General features: G+C 39.4%; 1 protein-coding gene across 3 annotated transcripts in view; it reads left to right on the top strand.

Moving 5' to 3' along the window:
* ptpa (protein phosphatase 2 phosphatase activator) overlaps positions 1-2,845 on the top strand; it is a 31,521-nt gene extending 28,676 nt beyond the window's left edge. For all 3 annotated transcript variants that reach the window (XM_041810204.1, XM_041810205.1, XM_041810206.1), the window contains exon 10: positions 1,824-2,845. In XM_041810204.1, coding sequence (XP_041666138.1) covers positions 1,824-1,898 — 75 coding nt within the window. In that variant the 3' untranslated portion in view covers positions 1,899-2,845. The remainder of the gene's footprint in view (positions 1-1,823) is intronic.
* The last annotated feature ends 17,697 nt before the right edge of the window (positions 2,846-20,542 follow it).

The raw sequence follows: 20,542 nt of genomic DNA, 5'->3' as shown, positions 1-20,542 counted from the left end.
TCTTTGTGGTTTTATTTGAAGTTACTCGAGTGTTTAGTAATGGACTATCCATTCAACGAAAAACAGCTGAATGGGAAGAAGTCAAGAGTTACTGAATAATACAACAGCACTAAAAAGAAATTCTGATGTCTGGAGATGGTTTTAGATCAAGGTTTGTGGCTGTTTTTGCATTCATTCTTGCTAAATTATCCCACGAGTGAATAAACCTCAGTTTCATGTGTAATGTAAATATATAATGTAAAACAAGTGACTGCATAAATATTGTGAAATAGTGATCACCTGAGTGCAGTGAATGTGTCTCAGTGATTGTAGTAGAAAGACATCTGTGTCACTGGTTAATCAGTATTCCTGGCTACCATTAGACCATGAAAACAAAAGAACACTCAGAGAAAAGGTTATTGAAAAGTATAATTCAGAGGATGGATGCTAAAACATTTTCAAGGCTCTGAACATCACCCAGAGTTCAGTTAAATCCATCATCAAGATATTAAGGAATATGGCACATGCATAAATCTGCCTAGATCAGGCCGTCCTCACAGTTTGAGTGAACATGCAAGAAGAGGACTAGTGAGAGAGGCCACCAAGACACCTATGACTACTCTGATGGAGTTCCAAGCTTCAGCAGCTGAGATGGGAGAGACTCTGCAGACAACAACTGTTGGCTGGGTTCTTCACCAGTCAAAGCTTTATGGGAGAGTGGCAAAGAGAAAGACACTGCTGGGGAAAATGCAGATTAAATCTGGACTACAGTTCAACAAAATGCATGTGGGAGACACCATGGTCAAGAGGAAGAAAGTTCTTTGGTCTGATGAGACCAAAATGGAGCTTTTTGGACATCAGACAAGACGCCAAAGACTGACATCACTGCAAACACACCAACCCCCTGCGAAGCATTGTGGTGGCAGCATCATGCTGTGGGGGTGCAGCCGGCCCTGGAAGGTTTGTACAGGTAGAGGGTAAAATGATTGCGGCAAAATATAGGACAATCCTGGAGGACAAACTACACAGAAATGGTTTAAAGACAACAAGGGGAATGTTCTGGAGTGGCTGAGTGAAATCCCAGACCTCAATCCAATAGAGAATTTGTGGCTGGACCTGTAAAGGGCTGTTCACGCCTGATCCCTGTACAGCCTGACAGAGCTTGAGCAGTTTAGCAAAAAAACGATGGGGCTAAGTTGCAGAGTCAAGATGTGCATGCCTGCTAAAACCTATCCACACAGACTCAGAGGTGTGATTGCAGCCAAAGGTTACTCTACTAAATACTGACTAGACTGGGTGAATATTTATGCAGTAACTTATTTTATGTTACATATTTTTATCTATTTGACATTACTTTGTAGAAATCTGTTTCACTTCAAGATTAAAGATTTTTTCGTTTTTTTTTGTTTGTTTGTTTGTTTTTGCCAAAACAGTGAAATTATATTGACCATGATTGATTTAAATATTCAATTAAAGGATTAAACATCCAAGGGGCTGAATACTTTTTGTAGGCATGGTATGTCTGTAGACATTACTCAGAGTTTGGGCGTCACCAGTACTACCCAGTGGACCAATCACAAAGCTTGCAGTCTGTGTTGTTTCAGTCTGCATAGGCCTCAGCATATGGTTCAGACCTCCACCATGTAAATATGGCTTTATATTAAGCTTTTTTCCTCATTTAAAGAGCCAATTGTATCAAACATCATCTTATCTTTAAAGTGTGAATACAGATACTGGCACTGATAAAAGTATGAGATGCATTGCTGTAGATTAGACCTGCATAGGTCATATAAGGATGTATTCAATCAGAATGTCCCTCCCTTTGTCTCTCCTGTCGTTTCCAGTGTTTGGAGAAGTTCCCAGTGATCCAGCACTTCAAATTCGGTAGCCTGCTCTCCATCCAGCCTGTGAAGCCTTGACGCCGCAACCCACTCATGATGGAAAGACCAAACCCCCCCCCCCCCCCCGTGGCTGGAACCGACAATTTCCCCTTCCTCCGACATCCTCTCGTGCAAAATACCAACGTAGCAGAAATCAACAACCACAAGTAGTCTGACGCACACTCTCCCACATGCACTCAGGTGTGGTGTTTAAAGCTTATAGGTCCATCCATAACTTCAATGCAGAGCATGTTGTGGACGACCGGTGTGACTTTGGAGCATCTTTATATTTTTGTCATTTTATTTATATGATGGATAGAGTTTGTATCAGGCTCCTTTTCATAGAAGAGTGATCATGATGCTTTGATTGACTGCAGAGTTTGGATCCTGAACGGCTGAGTGAGGTGATTAAAGACTTGTGTGGGTTCTTCTGAATCTTTTGCCATAGTTTCTTCTTTGATTGTAGTTTTTTTTTTTGGTTTGCTTTAAGGCCAAATGTTTCATTTTATGTACAAGTACCAGTGTTATCATTTCTGGAACAAGGATTGAATCTTAAAAGTAAAGTTTACACAGCTAACCCAAGATAAACAAGCAGAATTTTAAACCTAGATTCAGGAAAATACACAAATCTTTGCATGAAATCTCTCTCTATAGTTTTTGAATTCCCCACGACAGCAATCTGCACCCACGTCTTTACTACAATCCCATCTCCTATAGGTTTAAGTGACATTTAATCGGCCTGCTACAGTAAAAAAAGTAAATAATCAACCATACTCGTGTCGTGCTATGCAGCTCTCTCCTTACACCACAATGAAATGCTGTAGTTTTTCACTCCAGTTTAAATGAGTGTTAAATTCTACATCAGTTTCAATCAGCGTGTTTTAAACATCTCGGCATGTTGTGTTTTTTATTTCATTTAAAAAATGCTATTTTTGTGTTATTATGTTTACCAGTCAATCCTGATTTAATAAAGTTTTCCCTTTTCACATCTTTGATCTTTGATTTAATCTGGTTTCTTTGTGACGTTATTGTCATGATTTCTCCCTTAAATTCTGTCCAGGTGCAGTCCTGTAAAACAGTATTTTCCCTCACACAAGAGCCACACAAGAGAAACAAAGTCATTAACATCTATCAGGAATTTCTAAGGCCTTTTCAATCCAGCAAACTGCAGTGAGAGCCATTGCCCACAAATGGAGAGAACTGTGAACAGTGGTGAACCATCCCAGGAGTGGCCCGGCCAACCAAAATGACCTGAAGAGCACATGGACGACTCATCCAGGAGGCCTCAAAAGAACCTAGAACATCTAAAGACCTGCAGGCCTCACTAGACTCAGTTAAGGTTCATGATTCAACAATAATAAAGACACTGGGGAAAATAATGGCATCATGGGAGAGTTCCAAGGCCAAAACCACTGCTGACCAAAAAGAACACAAAGGCTCATCTCACATTTGACTAAAAACATCCTGATGATCCCCAAGACTTTTGGGAAAATATTCTGTAGGCTGACCAGGCAGAAGAGGAACTTTCTGGAAGGTGTGTGATCCGATCCATCTGGAGTAAAACTAACACAGCATTTCATCAAAAACAACATCAGACCAACGGTCAAACTTGGTGGTGGTGGTAGTGTGATGGTCAGGTATGGGAGCATATCCCAGTTGCATTCAACTGGGATATGCTCTAGGCCCAGGTCTGCACCAGGCTCATGCCCTACCTCTCCAGGTATCCTCCCAGCTCACCCCCATGATGCCCACCAGGTCCTGGGTACCCAGTATGAGGTGAGCTGGATCTGGCCCAGGAAAGCATGCTGCATCAGGTGGTTGAGCCTTCCCATCCTTGCTCTACTGCACACATCGGCATTCGACAGTCTTGCCAAAAATACCCAAAAGTGCGCTGAAAAGAAGTTGCCACGAAGGAGTCCAGCGCAGTGCTATTATCCAGTTCATACAGGTACTGAAGAATGTAGGGGCTAAGACGCACCCATGCCTCACCCTAGAATCATCTGGGAAGAAGTCAGAGATGGCGCCACCACACTTGCTGTAATTGATGGCACCATGAATTCCGTTCTCTACCACCAAATCCTGAAGGAGAATGTCTAGCCATCAGTTCATGACCTCAAGCTCAAGCACACTTGGGTTATGGAGCAGGACAATGATCCCAAACACACCAGCAAGTCCACGTCTGAATGGACTAAAAAACTAAATGGAGGTTTTGGAGTGGTCTAGTCAAAGTCTGGACTTAAATCTGATTGAGATGCTGTGGCATGACTTTAAACAGGTTATTAATGCTAGAAAACCCTCCAATATGGCTGAGTTCAAACAATTCTGCAAGGAAGAGTGGGCCAACATTCCTCCACAGCGAGGTCAAAGACTCACTGACAGTTATCACAAACTCTTGCTTCAATTGTTGCCACCAAGGATGGAACAACCAGTTATTAGGTTTAGGGGAAGTGATATTTCACATGGGGCCAGGTAGGTTTGAATGGCTTTTTTTCCTTAGTGATAGAAATCATCTTATATAAACTAACTTGAGTAAATATGCAAAAACTGAGAAATCAGAAAGGGGCAGATACTTCTACCAGTACCGTGGTAGGTGGTTTTGAATACAGCCAAAGTCCTTTAATAGTTTATCTTTTTTTTAACCATGAAATAATCCGTTTTTTATGTTTTTGTCCTGTTGTATTGCCCTTTGTTGTACTGGCTGCAGACGTGGTCTTGTTAGTGACCGAGAGATGAACCCTTCTCTGAGGTAAATGGATTCAGAGATGAGGAAAGAACGTGTTGAATATTTCATGAGTTAGGATACTGTAACTACTCCTCCATATCTAAGAAAGCCTTTTTATTACAGACGCGTTCAGCAGGACGAGGGGAACTCCCATTCATGTCAAGCTAACCAGTCAAAATCAACATGTAACAGGCCTTTCTTTAAAAATGGACAGAGGGAGTGAGGTGGAATTCCCCGCTCATACAGGATGTTGGAGAGCCGAGCGGAGAGGTGGAGCGGAGCAGAGCGGAGACTGAGGGGCTCGTTGTACGGCTCGGCCCGTCCTTCAGAGCAGAGAGGTCTCCACACATGAGTCAGCTTTGTCTCATGAGTTCCTGCTCTTTGACTCATAGAGAAAGAGGAGTGATGTGGTCAAACAATCCTCTTTAGCTCATAAAGTCTGGAGTCTTAGTCACTGGCTCTTTGTGTGCAGTATAAAGAAGTTCAGGTATACTGTTTCAGTGGACTTTTCTTCCAGTTTATTTTATTAATTATGTAAATTGTTAATATTACATTGAAATGGGAACCCAGAAACAAAGAAACAAGCTCTCTCTGAATTACTGTCTAAAAATTGGAAAGCAAAAGATGGAAATGTGTGCCCACATGGCACTTTATTTCATTTTCTCCACTATTGGACATGTGCTACAGGGAGCACTGTCAAATTTTGTCCACTCATAGGACACAGAAGTAGTTTTGAGTTGTCAAGATTTACTACCACAGTTTTGATTTAACAAAATGAGAGGTCTGAATCTCACTAATGACTGTTTATTTAAGGGTTTAAATTTAATAGGTTACTGTTGATTTTAGGGTTTGAAATCTTACACATTTCTGTTGATTTGGGGGTTTGAATCTCAAAGGTTACTGTTTATTGTAGAGTTTAAAGTTCAGAAGTTACAGTTGATTTTGTGGTTTAAATCTCAGAAGCTACTGTTGATTTTTGGGTTTAAAGCTCAGATGTTACTGTTTTTTTAGGTTTTAAATCTCAGAGGTTACCGTTGTTTTTAGGGTTTAAATCTCAGAGGTTACAGTTTATCTGGGGTTTCAATCTCAGATGTTACAGTTTTTTAGGGTTTAAATCTCAGAGGTTACAGTTTATCTGGGGTTTCAATCTCAGATGTTACAGTTTTTTAGGGTTAAAATCTCAGATGTTACTGTTGATTTTAGTGTTTTAATCTCAGAGGTTATGGCTGATTTGGGGGTTTAAATCTCAGATGTTTCATTTGTTTTTTAGGGTTTAAATATTAGAGTTTATGGTTGATTTTGGGTATTAAATTTAGATGTTTCAGTTGATAGAGTATAAATCTAAGAGGTTTTTGGGTTTTAATTTCAGATGTAACTGTTAATTTGGGAGTTCAAATCTCAGAGGTTACTGTAGATTTTGGGGTTAGAATTTAAGAGGACACTGTTGATTTTAGGCTTTTAATCGTAGAGGTTACTGTTGATTTTAGGGTTTTAATCGTAGAGGTTACTGTTGATTTTAGGGTTTTAATCGTAAAGGTTACTGTTGATTTTAGGGTTTTAATCGTAGAGGTTACTGTTGATTTTGGGGGACAAATCTCAAGGGTTACTGTTGATTTGGGGATTTAAATCTCAGATGCTTCAGTAGATTTTAGGTTTTTAATCTCAGGCTACGGTTGATTTTTGGGTATAAATCTCAGAGGTTACTGTTTATTTTAGGGTTTTAATCTCAGTTGCAACTGTTGATTTTATGGTTTTAATCTGTTGATTTTGGAGGGACAGATCTCAGATGCTTCAGTTGATTTTAGGCTTTTAATCTCAGAGGCTATGGTTGATTTTTGGGTTTAAATCTCAGAGGTTACTCTTGATTTTATGGTTTTAATCTTAGAGGTCCTGTTGATTTTGGGGATGAAATCTCGGATGCTTCAGTTGATTTTAGGTTTTTAATCTCAGATGCTTTGGTTGAGTTTTGGGTTTAAATCTCAGAGGTTACTGTTGATTTTAGGATATGAATCTTAGCTGCAACTGTTGATTTTATGGTTTTAATCTTAGAGGTCCTGTTGATTTTAGGGTTTAAATCTCAGAGGTTACTGTTGATTTTAGGATATGAATCTTAGCTGCAACTGTTGATTTTATGGTTTTAATCTTAGAGGTCCTGTTGATTTTAGGGTTTAAATCTCAGAGGTTATTGTTGATTTTAGGGTTTAAATCTCAGAGGTTATTGTTGATTTTAGGGTTTAAATCTCAGAGGTTTTTGTAGATTGTAGGTTTTTAATCTCAGAGGCTATGGTTGATTTTTGGGTTTAAATCTCAGAGGCTACTGTTGATTTTAGGATTTTAATCTGTTGATTTTGGAGGACAAATCTCAGATGCTTCAGTTGATTTTAGGGTCTGAACCTCAGTAGCTTCTGTTGGTTTTAGGGCTTAATTCTCAAAGGTTACAGTTGATTTTAATGTCTGAATCTGGTGGGAAAAAGTCAGAATTTGTTGGCCTCATTTGTAGGAATGTTTGGAATGGGACAGCTGCGTCGACGCGCTGCGACGTGTCTGAGCCTGAACGACTGAAAGCACCGAGGCTGCTTTGAAATGGGATGCAGCTGCAGAGAGAAGGTGGGAGAGAGAGGTGTGGAAAGTAACCATGAGCAATTACTCAAGTACCAAAGTACCATATTTAACGTTAATTAAGTACTGGGCTTTTGATTTTATGTTGGACTTTTACTTCCCACCATCTCAGATTGCTATTTTTAGCCCACTGTGTTTATCTGAGAGCCTTCGTGGCTTGTAGGGTTAGAATATTTTAAGTGTCATGCAACATTGTGCATACATTAACTTGAATTCAGTTCAGTTAGTAGATATGTTATTATAGGTGGGCTTACACGATTAGGGGATACTAGGCTTGCTTTGCTTTATTTTCTTTGATTCAAACTTGATATTTGAATGTAAATTTAAAATCAGCGTTCTTAAAGTTGATTTGTCTGTAGCTATAAACACACAGGATTGTGGTTTTGCACAGGGCGATAAGAGCAGAATGATTTAGTACATTTGTCAATTATAGAATAATTGGCCGAATAACTCATGAGTTGCACGGGTCAGCGAAAGGCTCTCTTTTCTTTATTGTACATTAAAAGTTTCAGGGAAACCTCTCCTGTCTTTTCCTGTTAAAAAAAAGGATAAAATACAAGGTAAGCTAATGTGTTGCTCAACTTTTATGCTAATCATTTTAAGATGCCTTAGCAAAAACACATGGACTTTAATCAATAGCTAGTAGTGAACTAAAGACGTCACTGATGGGAAACTTAGAGCAGTTAAGTGTGAACACCCAACCTTTAATCTAGAACCCTCAGACTGTGAACCACGGGATTTATCCTCAGAAGAGCAGGGACATGAGTTAATAGACACACCACATTTAATGACTCTTAGGACAGAGAAACAGTTTAAATTTTTGTTATTAACACACTGGCCTAAAATCAAATGGACCTATCCAAAACTACAATCCTGGAAATCAAGTGGTTGAGGCAGAAAAACATCAGGAGCTTCCATGTTCTGTGAGATCAAATTACTGCTTTAGTCAATGGAGTTTGGTGGCCTTAAAGACGCTCCCTGTCCTCCTCACCTGGATTAGACTGGTTGCAGGGATGCAAAAAGAACTTAACCTTGCAAAGCAGATGGATACGCCCCTTTCCTTGTTTTCACTGGTGAATCCATCTTGCAAAGCTCCCATCTGAACCGTTTGGGCCCAGTTAGAAAGTGACAGGACCGATCAGTGACGAGGGGCAGTACTTTCAGGCGCAGCAGAGTTGTGAGGGAAACAAGCAGCAGCTAGAGCTGGTGCAGTTATGGAGGAAGACATTAGTGTGGATGCTGCTAAAGCGCCAGTTTTATCAGAACTTTACATTTCTTTGTTAAAAGAAGAACAAAGAACAGCAGTGTTTTTTTTTGTTTTTTTTTCAAAAATGACAAAAGTCAAGTACTTACATGTCTATAGTCACCATGTTTCGCATTATTCCTCAGTAGCTGCGCACGCGCAGCTCGGTAGCGGCTACGTCACGTGTTTTGTTGCTCTGATTGGCTTGTAGAGATGTGACAGAACGCTCACCCAATCACACTCTGACTTTTTTTTCAAAGCCTTTGCCTTTTCTCAAACATTTCGTATTGAGGCTCTCCCAAGTGGATGTGTGAAACAAATCCATCTGGCGAGTCAGGTTAAAGAGAACTGGCATGCACTGAAGACTGCTCCATCACCTGATGAGATCTGCTAGGTAACAGAAAGCATAGCTTTATTTCTGTCCATCCTGCCTTACTCAGCGTGATGGGAATTATTCGTCTCAGCTCAGAGCTGTTTTTGGCTCTTCATTTGGTACCGTTTGACTTTTTTATGTCTCTTGAACAACAAAGACATGAAAGTGTGTGAACAAGTGAGTTCTGATATCAGGACGTCACTGAAGATTGATGCATAGGAGGAAGCATGGACTGAAGTCCCTTCATTGGGCTACTTCGGCTGTTACTCCGAGCTACCTCGGGGTAACAGCACACCTGATCGTTCACTTTACAGCACAAGTTATTTTGTACCTGATGTGTTTGTCTTCTGGGCTCGCTTGCAGTTTATAAATATTATTGCTCAAATAATTAAGACACTCTGATTTACAAACCACAGATAAGTTTTAAAACTCTAATTTGTTTAATATTTCTTCATTTAAACACCATACTTCCACTAATTTATCTAAAAAAATGCAAGTAAATGGTAGTAGTTTAAATGTTCATTTATAGATAATAATAATAATAATAATAATGATAATAATATTTTTTGTAAAAAGCCCTGTCAAAGTGTTGTACATAAAGTCAAAATAATAAAAATAAACACTTGATATTAAGAGCGTTTAAAAATCTGAAAAAATACTGAAACTAAAGATTAATCATGATTAATCACAGCATAGTGATGTGATTAACTTGATTATTTTTTTAAATCAATCAACAGCACTAGTTTAAATGATCCTTAAAGCAGTGGTTCTCAGCTAATCGGGCATCAGGAGCCTCCACCACCTCCTTACAGAGAAATCACAACCCAGATTTACAAAATCTGTCAGCTTCTTCAATGTATTTAATAAAAAACGGTGCAGTTATGGAAAAAATCATGATAGAATAAAGAGACAGGACAAAACAGTCATGTTAGAAATGTTTGTAGTTACAGACAGGCATACACATACTTTCACTAATATTCCATTTTCCTGAGATAGCATGGGAACTCTGGTGGAGTTTCTGTTTTATTTTAGGAAAACCAGCTGTACTACACATAGAAAAGGAGATAAATAAGTTGAAATCTTGGAGAAAATGGCCGAAATTTGTGTTTGTGTTATCTAGTGTTGTAGTACTGGAGAATGGTCTCGAGATCGGTCTCAAGACCACGTTTTGAATGTCTTGGTCTTGCCTCTGACTCAAGAGCATTTTTACTCGGTCTCTGACTGACCGGACTCAGGATTTTCCATCAAGACCAGTTGAGACCAGCACTGATCTGCTCTTCTTTAACTTCATTGATGTGATAATAAGGAGGAGCACTTGCTAAAACTACATGTAGCTACACCTGCAAAAACTCAGTCCATCTTATTTTGAGTCAGAAATACCTCTGAACACTTACTTTAGGCCTCATTCACCTGACAAATCTAGATAAACATCTCATTTTCAGATATTTAAACATTTTCCAGACCTTTCAGTGGCTTTTAAATTCATACAAGTATTTATTTATTGCAAGAAGTTAGTTGAACAAATTTGTAAAGATTTGAGATTTTTGCATGTTGTGCTTTGAAAGAGCTGCAGAAAACTTGTTTTTATCTGTCAGATTTATTATAAAGAAAACTTAAATTAAAGAGAGAATGCTCTTTAACTGTTCAACCTTGTCATGGCTTTTTTAAAATGGATTTTTATGGCCTTGGTCTTATTTTGGTCTTGGATAGGGTGGTCTCGAGTATAACACTAGTGTTATCACAAAGAAATGAATTGAAATAAAAATTATGAATGCATGTCTGCTTCAGGCTTCCGTACTTCCTACAAGTTTTCCTATTCTACCAGGCAATCACTGGAAACAGCTCCTTAACCCACCTTCTGGTCCTGACCCCCTTTGATTATGAACCTGAGTCCGTCAGATCCAGAGTCACATCCATTTATTTCAACATTGATGACAAAGTCTGAAAAATAAACAACTATCCTAAAAATGCTCTGCAGTGAAAACCTGTTCATAAATGAAGACTGAAATCATCATCTCTGTATTAAGAGTGGCTGATAAATATTCAAATGCAGGCGGGTTCTATTACTATAAATGTTAAAATATCAGACCGGATTTTCCTGCTCCATCATTTTTCACCATCTATTTAACATGAGGAGGAGGGGTTTGCATGCTCTCTCTAATTTATGAACAGTTGGGTGTGGTTTAGGCCACATTGACATGTAAATCAGATGCAAAGCGGACGGTCTGCTCAGTGGTATTATGCAAATACAGGAGTGGCCGATATGTAAATAAGGGTGTGGTCTATTTTCCAGTATGCAAATAAACCTAGACTGTGTTTGGGTGTAACGTCATCTACAGCATGTCTATTTAATAATTATGAATATATAACTGGGAGATTTCCTCTTCCTCTAGAATAATTTACCGTTAAATACAAATACCAGCTTAGTCATGACACTATTTAATTCTTGACTTTTCATATTATGAACTTCAGGGAGTTTTTTAATAATACAAATAAACTTTAAGATATTCGGGAGCACAGAATAGGCATCAGCTCCATCATCAGATTAAAAGCTTTACCTTATTTTCTCCATACATTTCTGAATTTTTGTGTTTAACAATGAAGTGAGCTCATTTCTTCATAAATCTTTAACTCTTAAAGGAAACCTGGTCAACCTTCAGTCCAGTTCTCTCAGGTTTCATCAAGGCCGCCAATAAGGGGTTATGAAGGGGAGCTTTCTGGTGCTCATGGGGGTCGGAAAATCCTGATCCGATGTCAAGAAAAGCATATTATAAATGGTATTTAATTATGCTGTAGTGAAATATAGTCTTTTTCCAAATTAAACCAAACAGAATGATCTTTTTATGGATGGGCACACTGAACTAAACCTTTTAGAAAGTTATGTCAGACTTTAAAGCCTAGCCGTGTGCACAAATGTCAGGATGTGAGAAAGAAAAGCAAAAAAATATGATAAAACTTTATTGGGAAAAGATGTTATTGTGCAAAGAAGTAGGAAATGGACAAAAAGCAGAAATTGATGAAAACGGCAAAAATGGCAAAAGCAGAAACGGACAGAAAGTTGCAAAAAAAGTAGCAAAAAGAGGTGGGCAAATGGTTGATACATAGCAAAATTGGGCAAAAATGGCAAAAAGTGTCTATAATAGGTTAAAAAGAGGCAAAACAGATTGGTAGAAATATGTTAGAAGTTGCAGAAACAGGCAGAAAGTGGCAAAAATGGGCCTTAGTAGTGGAAAAAACATTGCAAACAGAGGTGGTCAAATTGTTGAAAAGTAGCAACATTAGGCAAAAAACTAAGAGTGCCTGGATGCAGCCAGGACCTCCACTTCACACGGAAAGTCGGAAAAAAGCTGCCATATCTCGTCTTCTAATACTGGAAGTCACTTGAACCGAACGTCTTCTTCTTTGTTTTCTTCGTGCATCACCGCCATGTTAGTAGAGGCAGGTCTGCCACAAAAGGAAATACAAGTAGAAGAAGTTTTTGGCTAACAAGCACAGTGATAACATTACATTAATTTTAATGAATCAATTTATGATCCAAATTCACATATCACTGAGCACAGACACAATATGTGACAGGAGATTGACCAGCTGGCCGGACGCCGACGTTGCTGCCATGTTGCCAGAGGCAGGTCGCTACGTCATTCAATACAGTAGACAAGGACTGTGCAAGTTTTCTGAATAAAAAGCTCAAACCACGAGATTACATGGATCTGAATGAATCATTTATAATAAATGATCCATGCTAGAATAATACCTGATAGTGAAACATAAAAGGAGAATCCGCTTTCTTGTATTTTCTCAGTGAAATGAAAAGATGTAGTCCATGACTGAAAATAATTCTATATATAATACAGTTTTATATTTTCTTTTTCTTTTTTTTGTTTGACATCCTGATGAAGGCTTGATGCTGAAATGCGTTGAAGTGTGTTTTTAAGGTCACATGACCATGATGTGAAAATAAAGGCATTTCAAATGCTTGAAGAGAGTGCCTTGGAGTTTTCTTCCTGTTTGCTATCAACAGTTTCATATACAGTGCTTAACAAATTTATTAGACCACCTGTCATATTTGTCTCAGAGACCATCCAGCATCATGAAGTGCTTTAATGCGGACTCTTTCATTTTCAGTGAGCTCTCCACGTTTTACCATTTTGAACAGGAATGAGGAATTTCAAACTGAATTCACCCAAATTTGAGCTGGCTCACTGGGCTTCTCTGAGAAGTCAGAAATGAATCAAGCATAACATTCAAGCACTAAAAGTAATTTTTCTGTTCAGGAATGCAAGTAAATAACTATAATTTGATATATTACTCAAGAAATGTTAATGTGCTTTACTATTTCATCAGTTTTTTTGTAAATCAGTAAATTTGAAAATTCATGGATAACAATAATAATTATATTTTAGCATTAAAAATATAATTAGGGTTAAAGAGCTTCCACATATTGGTGTATTAACCATTGCAGAAACATATATATATGAATTTGATCATTTGATACGGAAAACTTGCACTATCTTTGTCTACTGTATTGAATGACGTAGTCTACCTACCTCTGGCAACATGGCGTCCGGCCAGCCGGTCAGTCTCCCGTCGTATATTATGTCTGTACAAACTGATACTTGAATTTGGATCATAAATCAATTTATTAAAATTATTGTTGTGTAATCGCTGTGCTTGCTAGTCTGAAAACTCACTTATTTTTTGTCCACTTGTATTTCCTTATGTGGTTGACCTGCCTATATCAATATGGCGGTGATGCACAAAGAAAACAACAAAGACGGCGTTCAGTTTAAGCAACTTCCGATATTAGAAGACGTGATATGCCGGCGCTCGTCCAAAATAATGGCAAAAAAGGGCAAAAGAGTGGCAAAAATTGAAGAAAAGGTGCAAAAGAAGTGGCCAAATGGGTTAAATATGTCTAAAAGAAGTGAAAAAGGTGAGTGAAAAAAAAATGACCATAATAGGTAAAAAACGGCAAAAATAAGGGGCAAAAACGGGTTAAAAGTTGCTAAATAGGCAGAGAATGGCAAAATGTGTTGAAAATGGGCAGAAAGTTGCATGTACCCAGCAGACCAATCACAGAGCTGCATTCTGTTGTTCTGAGGCGTGGTCAGATTTCTGTGTAGGGATCAGGGCTGCGTGGATCAGCTTATACTAAGATGAAGATGGAGCACAGATGTATAAATCAGACTTCATGTCGTGGTTTTAACTTTGTTTTGAGTTTTTCTGTGATTCATTTGTGTTTCCTGTCCTACGTCTGTGTTTTTGTGCTATCTCCCTGCATCAGTTCTAGCTTATTCCATGTTTATATATTTATTTAAACCTCCTGTGCTCCTATCCTCCTCATGTGTCTTTAATATTATCCCAGTTAGGTTTCTAGATTTTTCCATGACATGTTGTTCCTTTCCTTCTTTCCTGCATTTTTTTTTTTATTATTTCCTGTTTTATTTTGCAGTTTTCTTCCCTCGTGTTTGATTTCCTGCCCCTCTACTTATAAAAGTTTCACCTATCCTGTTTCTCACCTGTGTCTGATCACTCCTCAGTGATTATTTTTTCTTGAGACTAATTTGGTTTTGCTTTTTTTTTGTTTTATGAAATATTTTTTCTGTTGTCTGTGATGAGGTCCTCTTTTGTCTACATTTTTTTAAAGTGACACGAAAGACACAGCATAAAGGAGTTTACCTGCAGTTTCCTGTTACTGAAAACAAGAAATGACCCAATATTTGGTGTCCACAAACTCTTTTTTGTTTAATATTGCTTAATTTAAACCAGATCCATTTGCAGTTTAAATTTTTGGGCCATATCTTCACAAATATGTGTGTTATAATGACATTTATATATATAATTACCAAGTCCTCAGAATAAAACAGGGGTAAAAGAGTGAAACTGGATTAAAAACTGAGGGTTTCAGACCTGGATCTGGTCTTCATCTCCCCCTCCTCCCCCCGGTCTCCCCTCCCCCCTCAGACCTCTGAGCGGCCCTGCTGACCCGTTCGATCTCTGCTGCCACAGTCTGCCTCTGTGAGCCGCTGCACCTCTTCCCGACAGAAACCCCCGCCCCCTTCTCATTCCTCCCTTCTGCCGTCACATGTGGCCTTCCCCCCTCCTCCTCCTCCTCCTCCCTGACACATCGACCCCCTCTGCTCACAAAGCACGCCTCCCCCACAGACCCCCCCGATACTCCCTCTGTTGTCTCGCCCTCCTCCCTCCCTCCCTCACACACATAACAAACAGTGGTCACACACCCCCCTCACGTCAGCCCACCACCTGGTTCTGTCCTTTAAAGGTGATAGCAAGTCAAACAAATAGTCATCTGCAGAAACAGGCCCACTTTGGGCTGTTTTCACTACATCTAAACCTTCATTTTTAGCCTTTAATCAGATGTTAGCTGCTCCCAAACACATTCTAATGAAAGGAAATAAAGATATATAAATTAAAATATGATTAAAAGTAGATTTTAAAAAGATGCAAAGAAAAAAAGGACAAAAAGCAAGTAGTATCGGTGATAAAATATAATTCATAAAGCCCAAAAGTTGGGGAAAAAGCAATAAGTGCAGTGTCTGCTTTCATTGTATTCGTACTTTTCAACTTTATTTATCAGGGCTATTGACGCCTTTTTAAGCCTTAGTATTATAGAATTTTAGCTTTGTGATACTTTGTATTGAGCACATATAAAAAAGGATTGATTTATATTTTGGTTTGCATGCAAAAAACCTTTCACTAAATATTTATCCATCACCATTCGACCAGTGTAGTTGTATTTTGTGTGTTAAAAAAATGCAATAAATAGATAAAACTAAACTCAAGTAAACTAAAAAAACGTCCTTGCTTTTCTTTATTCCACTTTTCTGTGAAATCTGGTAAACATCAGCTGTTTTCTTTAAACACTGAGGTATTTATCCTAGTATTTTGTGAAATCAGGGCTTGTTTTCCTGTCACAAGTGGATTTCTTTTTGTTTTCTTGCCATCTTGGTAATTTAAGGCGACCAAGTGACTGCAATTTAGGCCCCGTCCACACAGAAACAAATTCAGGTGTATACGTAAAAGTTTTTTGTCGTATTGGCATTTCATCCACATGGAAATGACGTTTCGGGTGACTGTAAACGATACTTTTTAAAACATGGGTCCCAGAGTACATAAATCTGTAAACGACTATCGTTTCGTCTCCATGTGGACGGCTATTGGTATTCCTTTATGCTGATTAGAATGAATGGGTGCCAGTTTGCCCCAAACTAAGAGATTAGCAGTGCCTTTTAAACAGCTTTTCTCCCTTGTGTTGCCATAGAAAAGCTTATAAAGAACAAGCTTATATACCATAGGTTGTTTGCAGTCATGTGGTCCTGATGATGAGTGCTAGATGGGGGGCAGGAAGTGCAGGACAGCCATAGGAGGAGAGTTAGTACTGTTAGTACTTTAGAGCTCCAAATAGACCTCTACACTGCAGTTATCATGAGAAAATTTCTACATACATGGATAATGATCCCTACACGTTACAAAAAAGGGATTTTTTTCGCCTCATTCCTGCAGAACTCCGAGTGTCTAGGGTCGTCCAGCCAGATGAAGAGAGGCCAGAGTCTAGAGGAGCTGAGTGGCTAGCTCCAGGTTGAGTGCCAGTTTCCTTTCCTCCATCATTAGTCATTATTTAATCCACATTTAAAAGCCAAAGTAGTACCAAATGTAGAGCCGTTTGATCTGGATCTCTAAAAAGAGACAGATTTCCCGTCACAATGAGAGAGACGGGAAAGATGTCAGGATGCCGCCGCTCGTCCAGGCTTCAAACGGAGGCTCTGTGCCCTCCGTCATTTCTGTGTGAGCTTTTAAAACTTTTATTTTTGCCTGAATGTGCCTCTACTTTCAAGACAAAACAGTAGCTTAAGAATGTTTTTATTCCCCCACTTTTGAGCTCCATGGTCATTTGTAGTTCTCACTTCCTCAGTTCTCCACTGCTGCATGATGTCATCTGCAAAGAACATATTTAGAGAATAAACCTTGTGGGGAACTGGTTGGACTGAAAATGACAACTAAATTCAAGACAGCAAGTTCTAAGGGAGTCATAATGTGTGGTTAGTGGATGAGCTGGTTGTCAGAGCTGGCTCCTTTGGTGCATTCAGCTCCTGTTTTGGAGCTGGTTTCCTGTTTTCCATTTTTATGGTGGTTTAGAGCAGTGGTTCTTGACTGGTTGGGCGTCAGGACCCATCACCACCTCCTTATGAGAAATTGGTACCCACATTTAAAAACAATTTCAACCACCCATATTTATTTGATGGAGAGGATTGCTGTTTAGCTGGACACATGATTAAATAATAATTATTATTTTTACTGTTTTCGCAAGATTGAATGTAAAGACTGTCAATTTCTTGAGGAACTACCCAATTTCCTTGGAAAACCAGCTTTTTATTCCAATAAAAAAGGATTCATAAGGTAAAATCGTGTGTGAATGACTGAAATTGACTCCCCAGTTTCACCCACTTTTCCAAAACGTTACCAACTATGGTCTACGATATGACAAAAATGGAGGAAAACGCCCCCAACATCCCCAGCTTCATAAACATTCTATCCTCTGACTTTGAAGGTAATGTCAATAAAGTATCCATGTCTACAGTAAATCATAGACTTTTTGTCCTCTCCTTTATTCTGTACACATTCACGACCCGCTGGACACAGCTACACAACCCATTTTGGGTCCCAACCCACTAGTTGAGCACCACTGGTTTAGCGCAACAAACAGCAGCATGATGCCCTAATTTGCTGTGCTATCTGCTCTGTCTTTACAAAGCTCCAATAATTTTCATCACCAACATTCCTGTGAAGTTTGGCAACTTCCTGCAGTTTGCTCTGAATGTGGAGACGAGCCACCAGTGTCTGACTGAACACCCTGAGATTCTTAAAGGTGATTGGCTATTTGTTCATGCTGTTAACAAGACATTTAAGCATATTACATTAATTTAATGGGGTTTCACGGTGGTGCAGGGGTTAGCGCTGTTGCCTCACGGAAAGAAGGTTCCTGGTTCGCTTCCTGGTCAGGGCCTTTCTGTGCGAAGTTTGCATGTTCTCCCCGTGCATGCATGGGTTCCTCCCACCACCAAAGACATGCTCATTAGGTTAACTGGTGACTCTAAATTGTGAGTGTGAGCATCTCTCTATGCCAGCCCTGCCACTGACTGGTGTACCCTGCCTCTTACCCAGCAACAGCTGGGATAGGCTCCACAACCCCCAGTGGGATAAGCAAGGTAAAAAATGGGTGAATGGATGGAAATATATCTTAACCTAAGGATTTTTTTTTTACTCACTAAAGATGAGAAATATGAAAGAGGCCTCTGTGTGTGGCCCTCAGTGGAAAAAGTTTGGACACACCTGATGTAGGGCTTTAATGATTTTATAATGAAATTCTACAAAAAGAAAATAATGAGAGGAAACAAAGACAGACTTATTTACCCAGATATTTCATGATAACATGCCAACAGACAAGTTAATTTCATTGTTTTCCTCGGGATCTTGAGAAAATAACTCTTCATCTTTGGGAAAATCAACATTTTTATCCTGAGAATACAAGATAAGCAAGTCAAGCTCTTCTATGTTTCTACTTCAGTTTTTCACTTGGTCTTTTTATTCCATGACAAAACTACGGAAGCCTTAGCAGACACACTTCTATTCATTTTATTTCACCACATTTTCCAAACAGAATGAGATTTTGACATATTTATCATGTGGCTGCTTGTTTTCCCATGATTCTGAGTTAACTTGCTATTTTTTTCTTTGAGATCCCATTTATTATATTCTTTTAGATATTGCACTATTCATGTTCTTAGATTCTATTTTTATCTAATTTTCCTTTATTAGTCTTTTCAAGGTCCCTGTCAGCAGAAATACTGCTGTTTCTATTGTCTCTGACTATTTTTCTTTTCTTCTTTGTTGCACATTTTATGTACAAAAGTGTAATATATCTGAATTATGTAAAGTATTATATATCTGAATTATTGAATTCAGGTGTTTCAATCAAACCCAATAAGACGGTTGGGGAATGTCATCCCTGCTAGATATTCCACAGTCAACTGTCAGTGATATTATTAGAAAATGGAAGAGTTTAGGAACAACAGCAACTCATCCACAAAGCGCCATCACTCTGCTGATTCCATAGCTGACACTGGCATTGATGTAAACACTAAAACTGCAGCAGGAGCTTCATGAATGGGTTTCCATGTCCGAGCAGCTGCATGCAAGCCTCACACCACCACCACCAATAGCAAGCATCAGATGGAGTGGAGTAAAGCACTGGACTGTGGAGCAGTGGAAACGTGCTCAGTGGAGTGACCAATCAGGTCTCTGGTTTTGTGAGTCTGGGTTTGGAGGATGCTGGGAGAACATTACTAGCCTGACTGTGAAGTTTCGAGGAGGAGGGATAATAGTATGGGGCTGTTTTATAGGCCCCCTTATCTCCAGTGAAGGCCAACCTTAATGCTCCAGCCTACCAAGATATTCTGGACAATGCTATGCTTCCAACTGTGTGGCAACAGTTTGGGGGAAGGCCCTTTTCTCTTCCATCATGACTGTACCCCAGAGCACAAAGAAGGACTAGAACCCTGACCTCAACCCCATCAAGCACCTTTAGGATGAACTTGAACAGAGATTGTGACCCAGGCCTTTGGTTCAACATCAGTGCCTGACCTCACAAATGCACTACAGAAAGAATGGGCACACATTCCCACAGACACACTTCCAAGAAGAGTGGAGGCTGTTATAACTGCGAAAGGGGGCCAACTCCATTTTAAAGTGCATGGATTTGAATACAATGGGCAGGTGGCTGAATACTTTTGTCCATATAGTGTATGCTTTTGCACCAAAACACATGTTAAGTCCTTGCATGCGAAAAAATTCTTGGAAACAAAGCTCAATTTTGATTCTGGCTCTGAGAGCTTCTGTAATTTGGGATGAAATAAAAGAAAATCAGGAGAAAAGAACAATAAAAGCAGACAAAGATGTCTCAGCACAGTCATAAATGAAGGAGAAAATTAAAAATAAATGGCTTGTTTTGATTGCATGTGTGCTCCTAGGTGTTAGTCTCCCCTGATCCAGATGGAGGAGCTGTGTCTGCACCAAGAAACCAAACCATTGTCCCCACCATCGGCATCATTACAGTGGGCAGAACTGAGGTTAAACCAAAAATAATTTCATGCTTTTATTTTGCAGGGATCTTTATGCTTAAGCAATGATTATTTTTGAAGTTTTACTGAGCTTAAACCATCAGATACTGCATCCTCCTACAGCACACTTCTGCTGTTACACAACGCATTGTTCACTCTGCATCCTCACTCCCATTACAGCCTACCTACTGCAAGGAATCATGGGTAAAATCAGCAGCTGGAAAAAGGCTGCAGAGCAGAGCTGCAGGAGCGAGCGATGTGGATGTGATGTGTTGTTGCAGAGCGATGCCTCACTCAGAAAAATGAGGCAGCCAGGAAGAGGAGGAGGAGGACCAATGAGAGGGGGGAGGAAGGAGGGGGGGAGGATGGATGGAGGTAGGGAGGAGGGAGGACGGAGGAGGGAGGGTCAGTGTGAGGTGGCTCCGCTCTGCATACAGCCCCATGCACGCTGATATCTCCATTCATTGATTTTAAAGAACACCACCAAGTGGCACAGAGCAGAGATAACAGCAGCTACAGAGGAGGAGGAGGAGGGAGGAGGACGAGTCTGATGACGGGGGAGGGAGCAAAAATGTAAAAAAAAACTAA

This window comes from Cheilinus undulatus, linkage group 17 (assembly GCF_018320785.1).
Source record: "Cheilinus undulatus linkage group 17, ASM1832078v1, whole genome shotgun sequence".
Lineage (NCBI taxonomy): Eukaryota > Metazoa > Chordata > Actinopteri > Labriformes > Labridae > Cheilinus > Cheilinus undulatus.
This window is presented reverse-complemented; position numbering and strand designations above follow the sequence as displayed.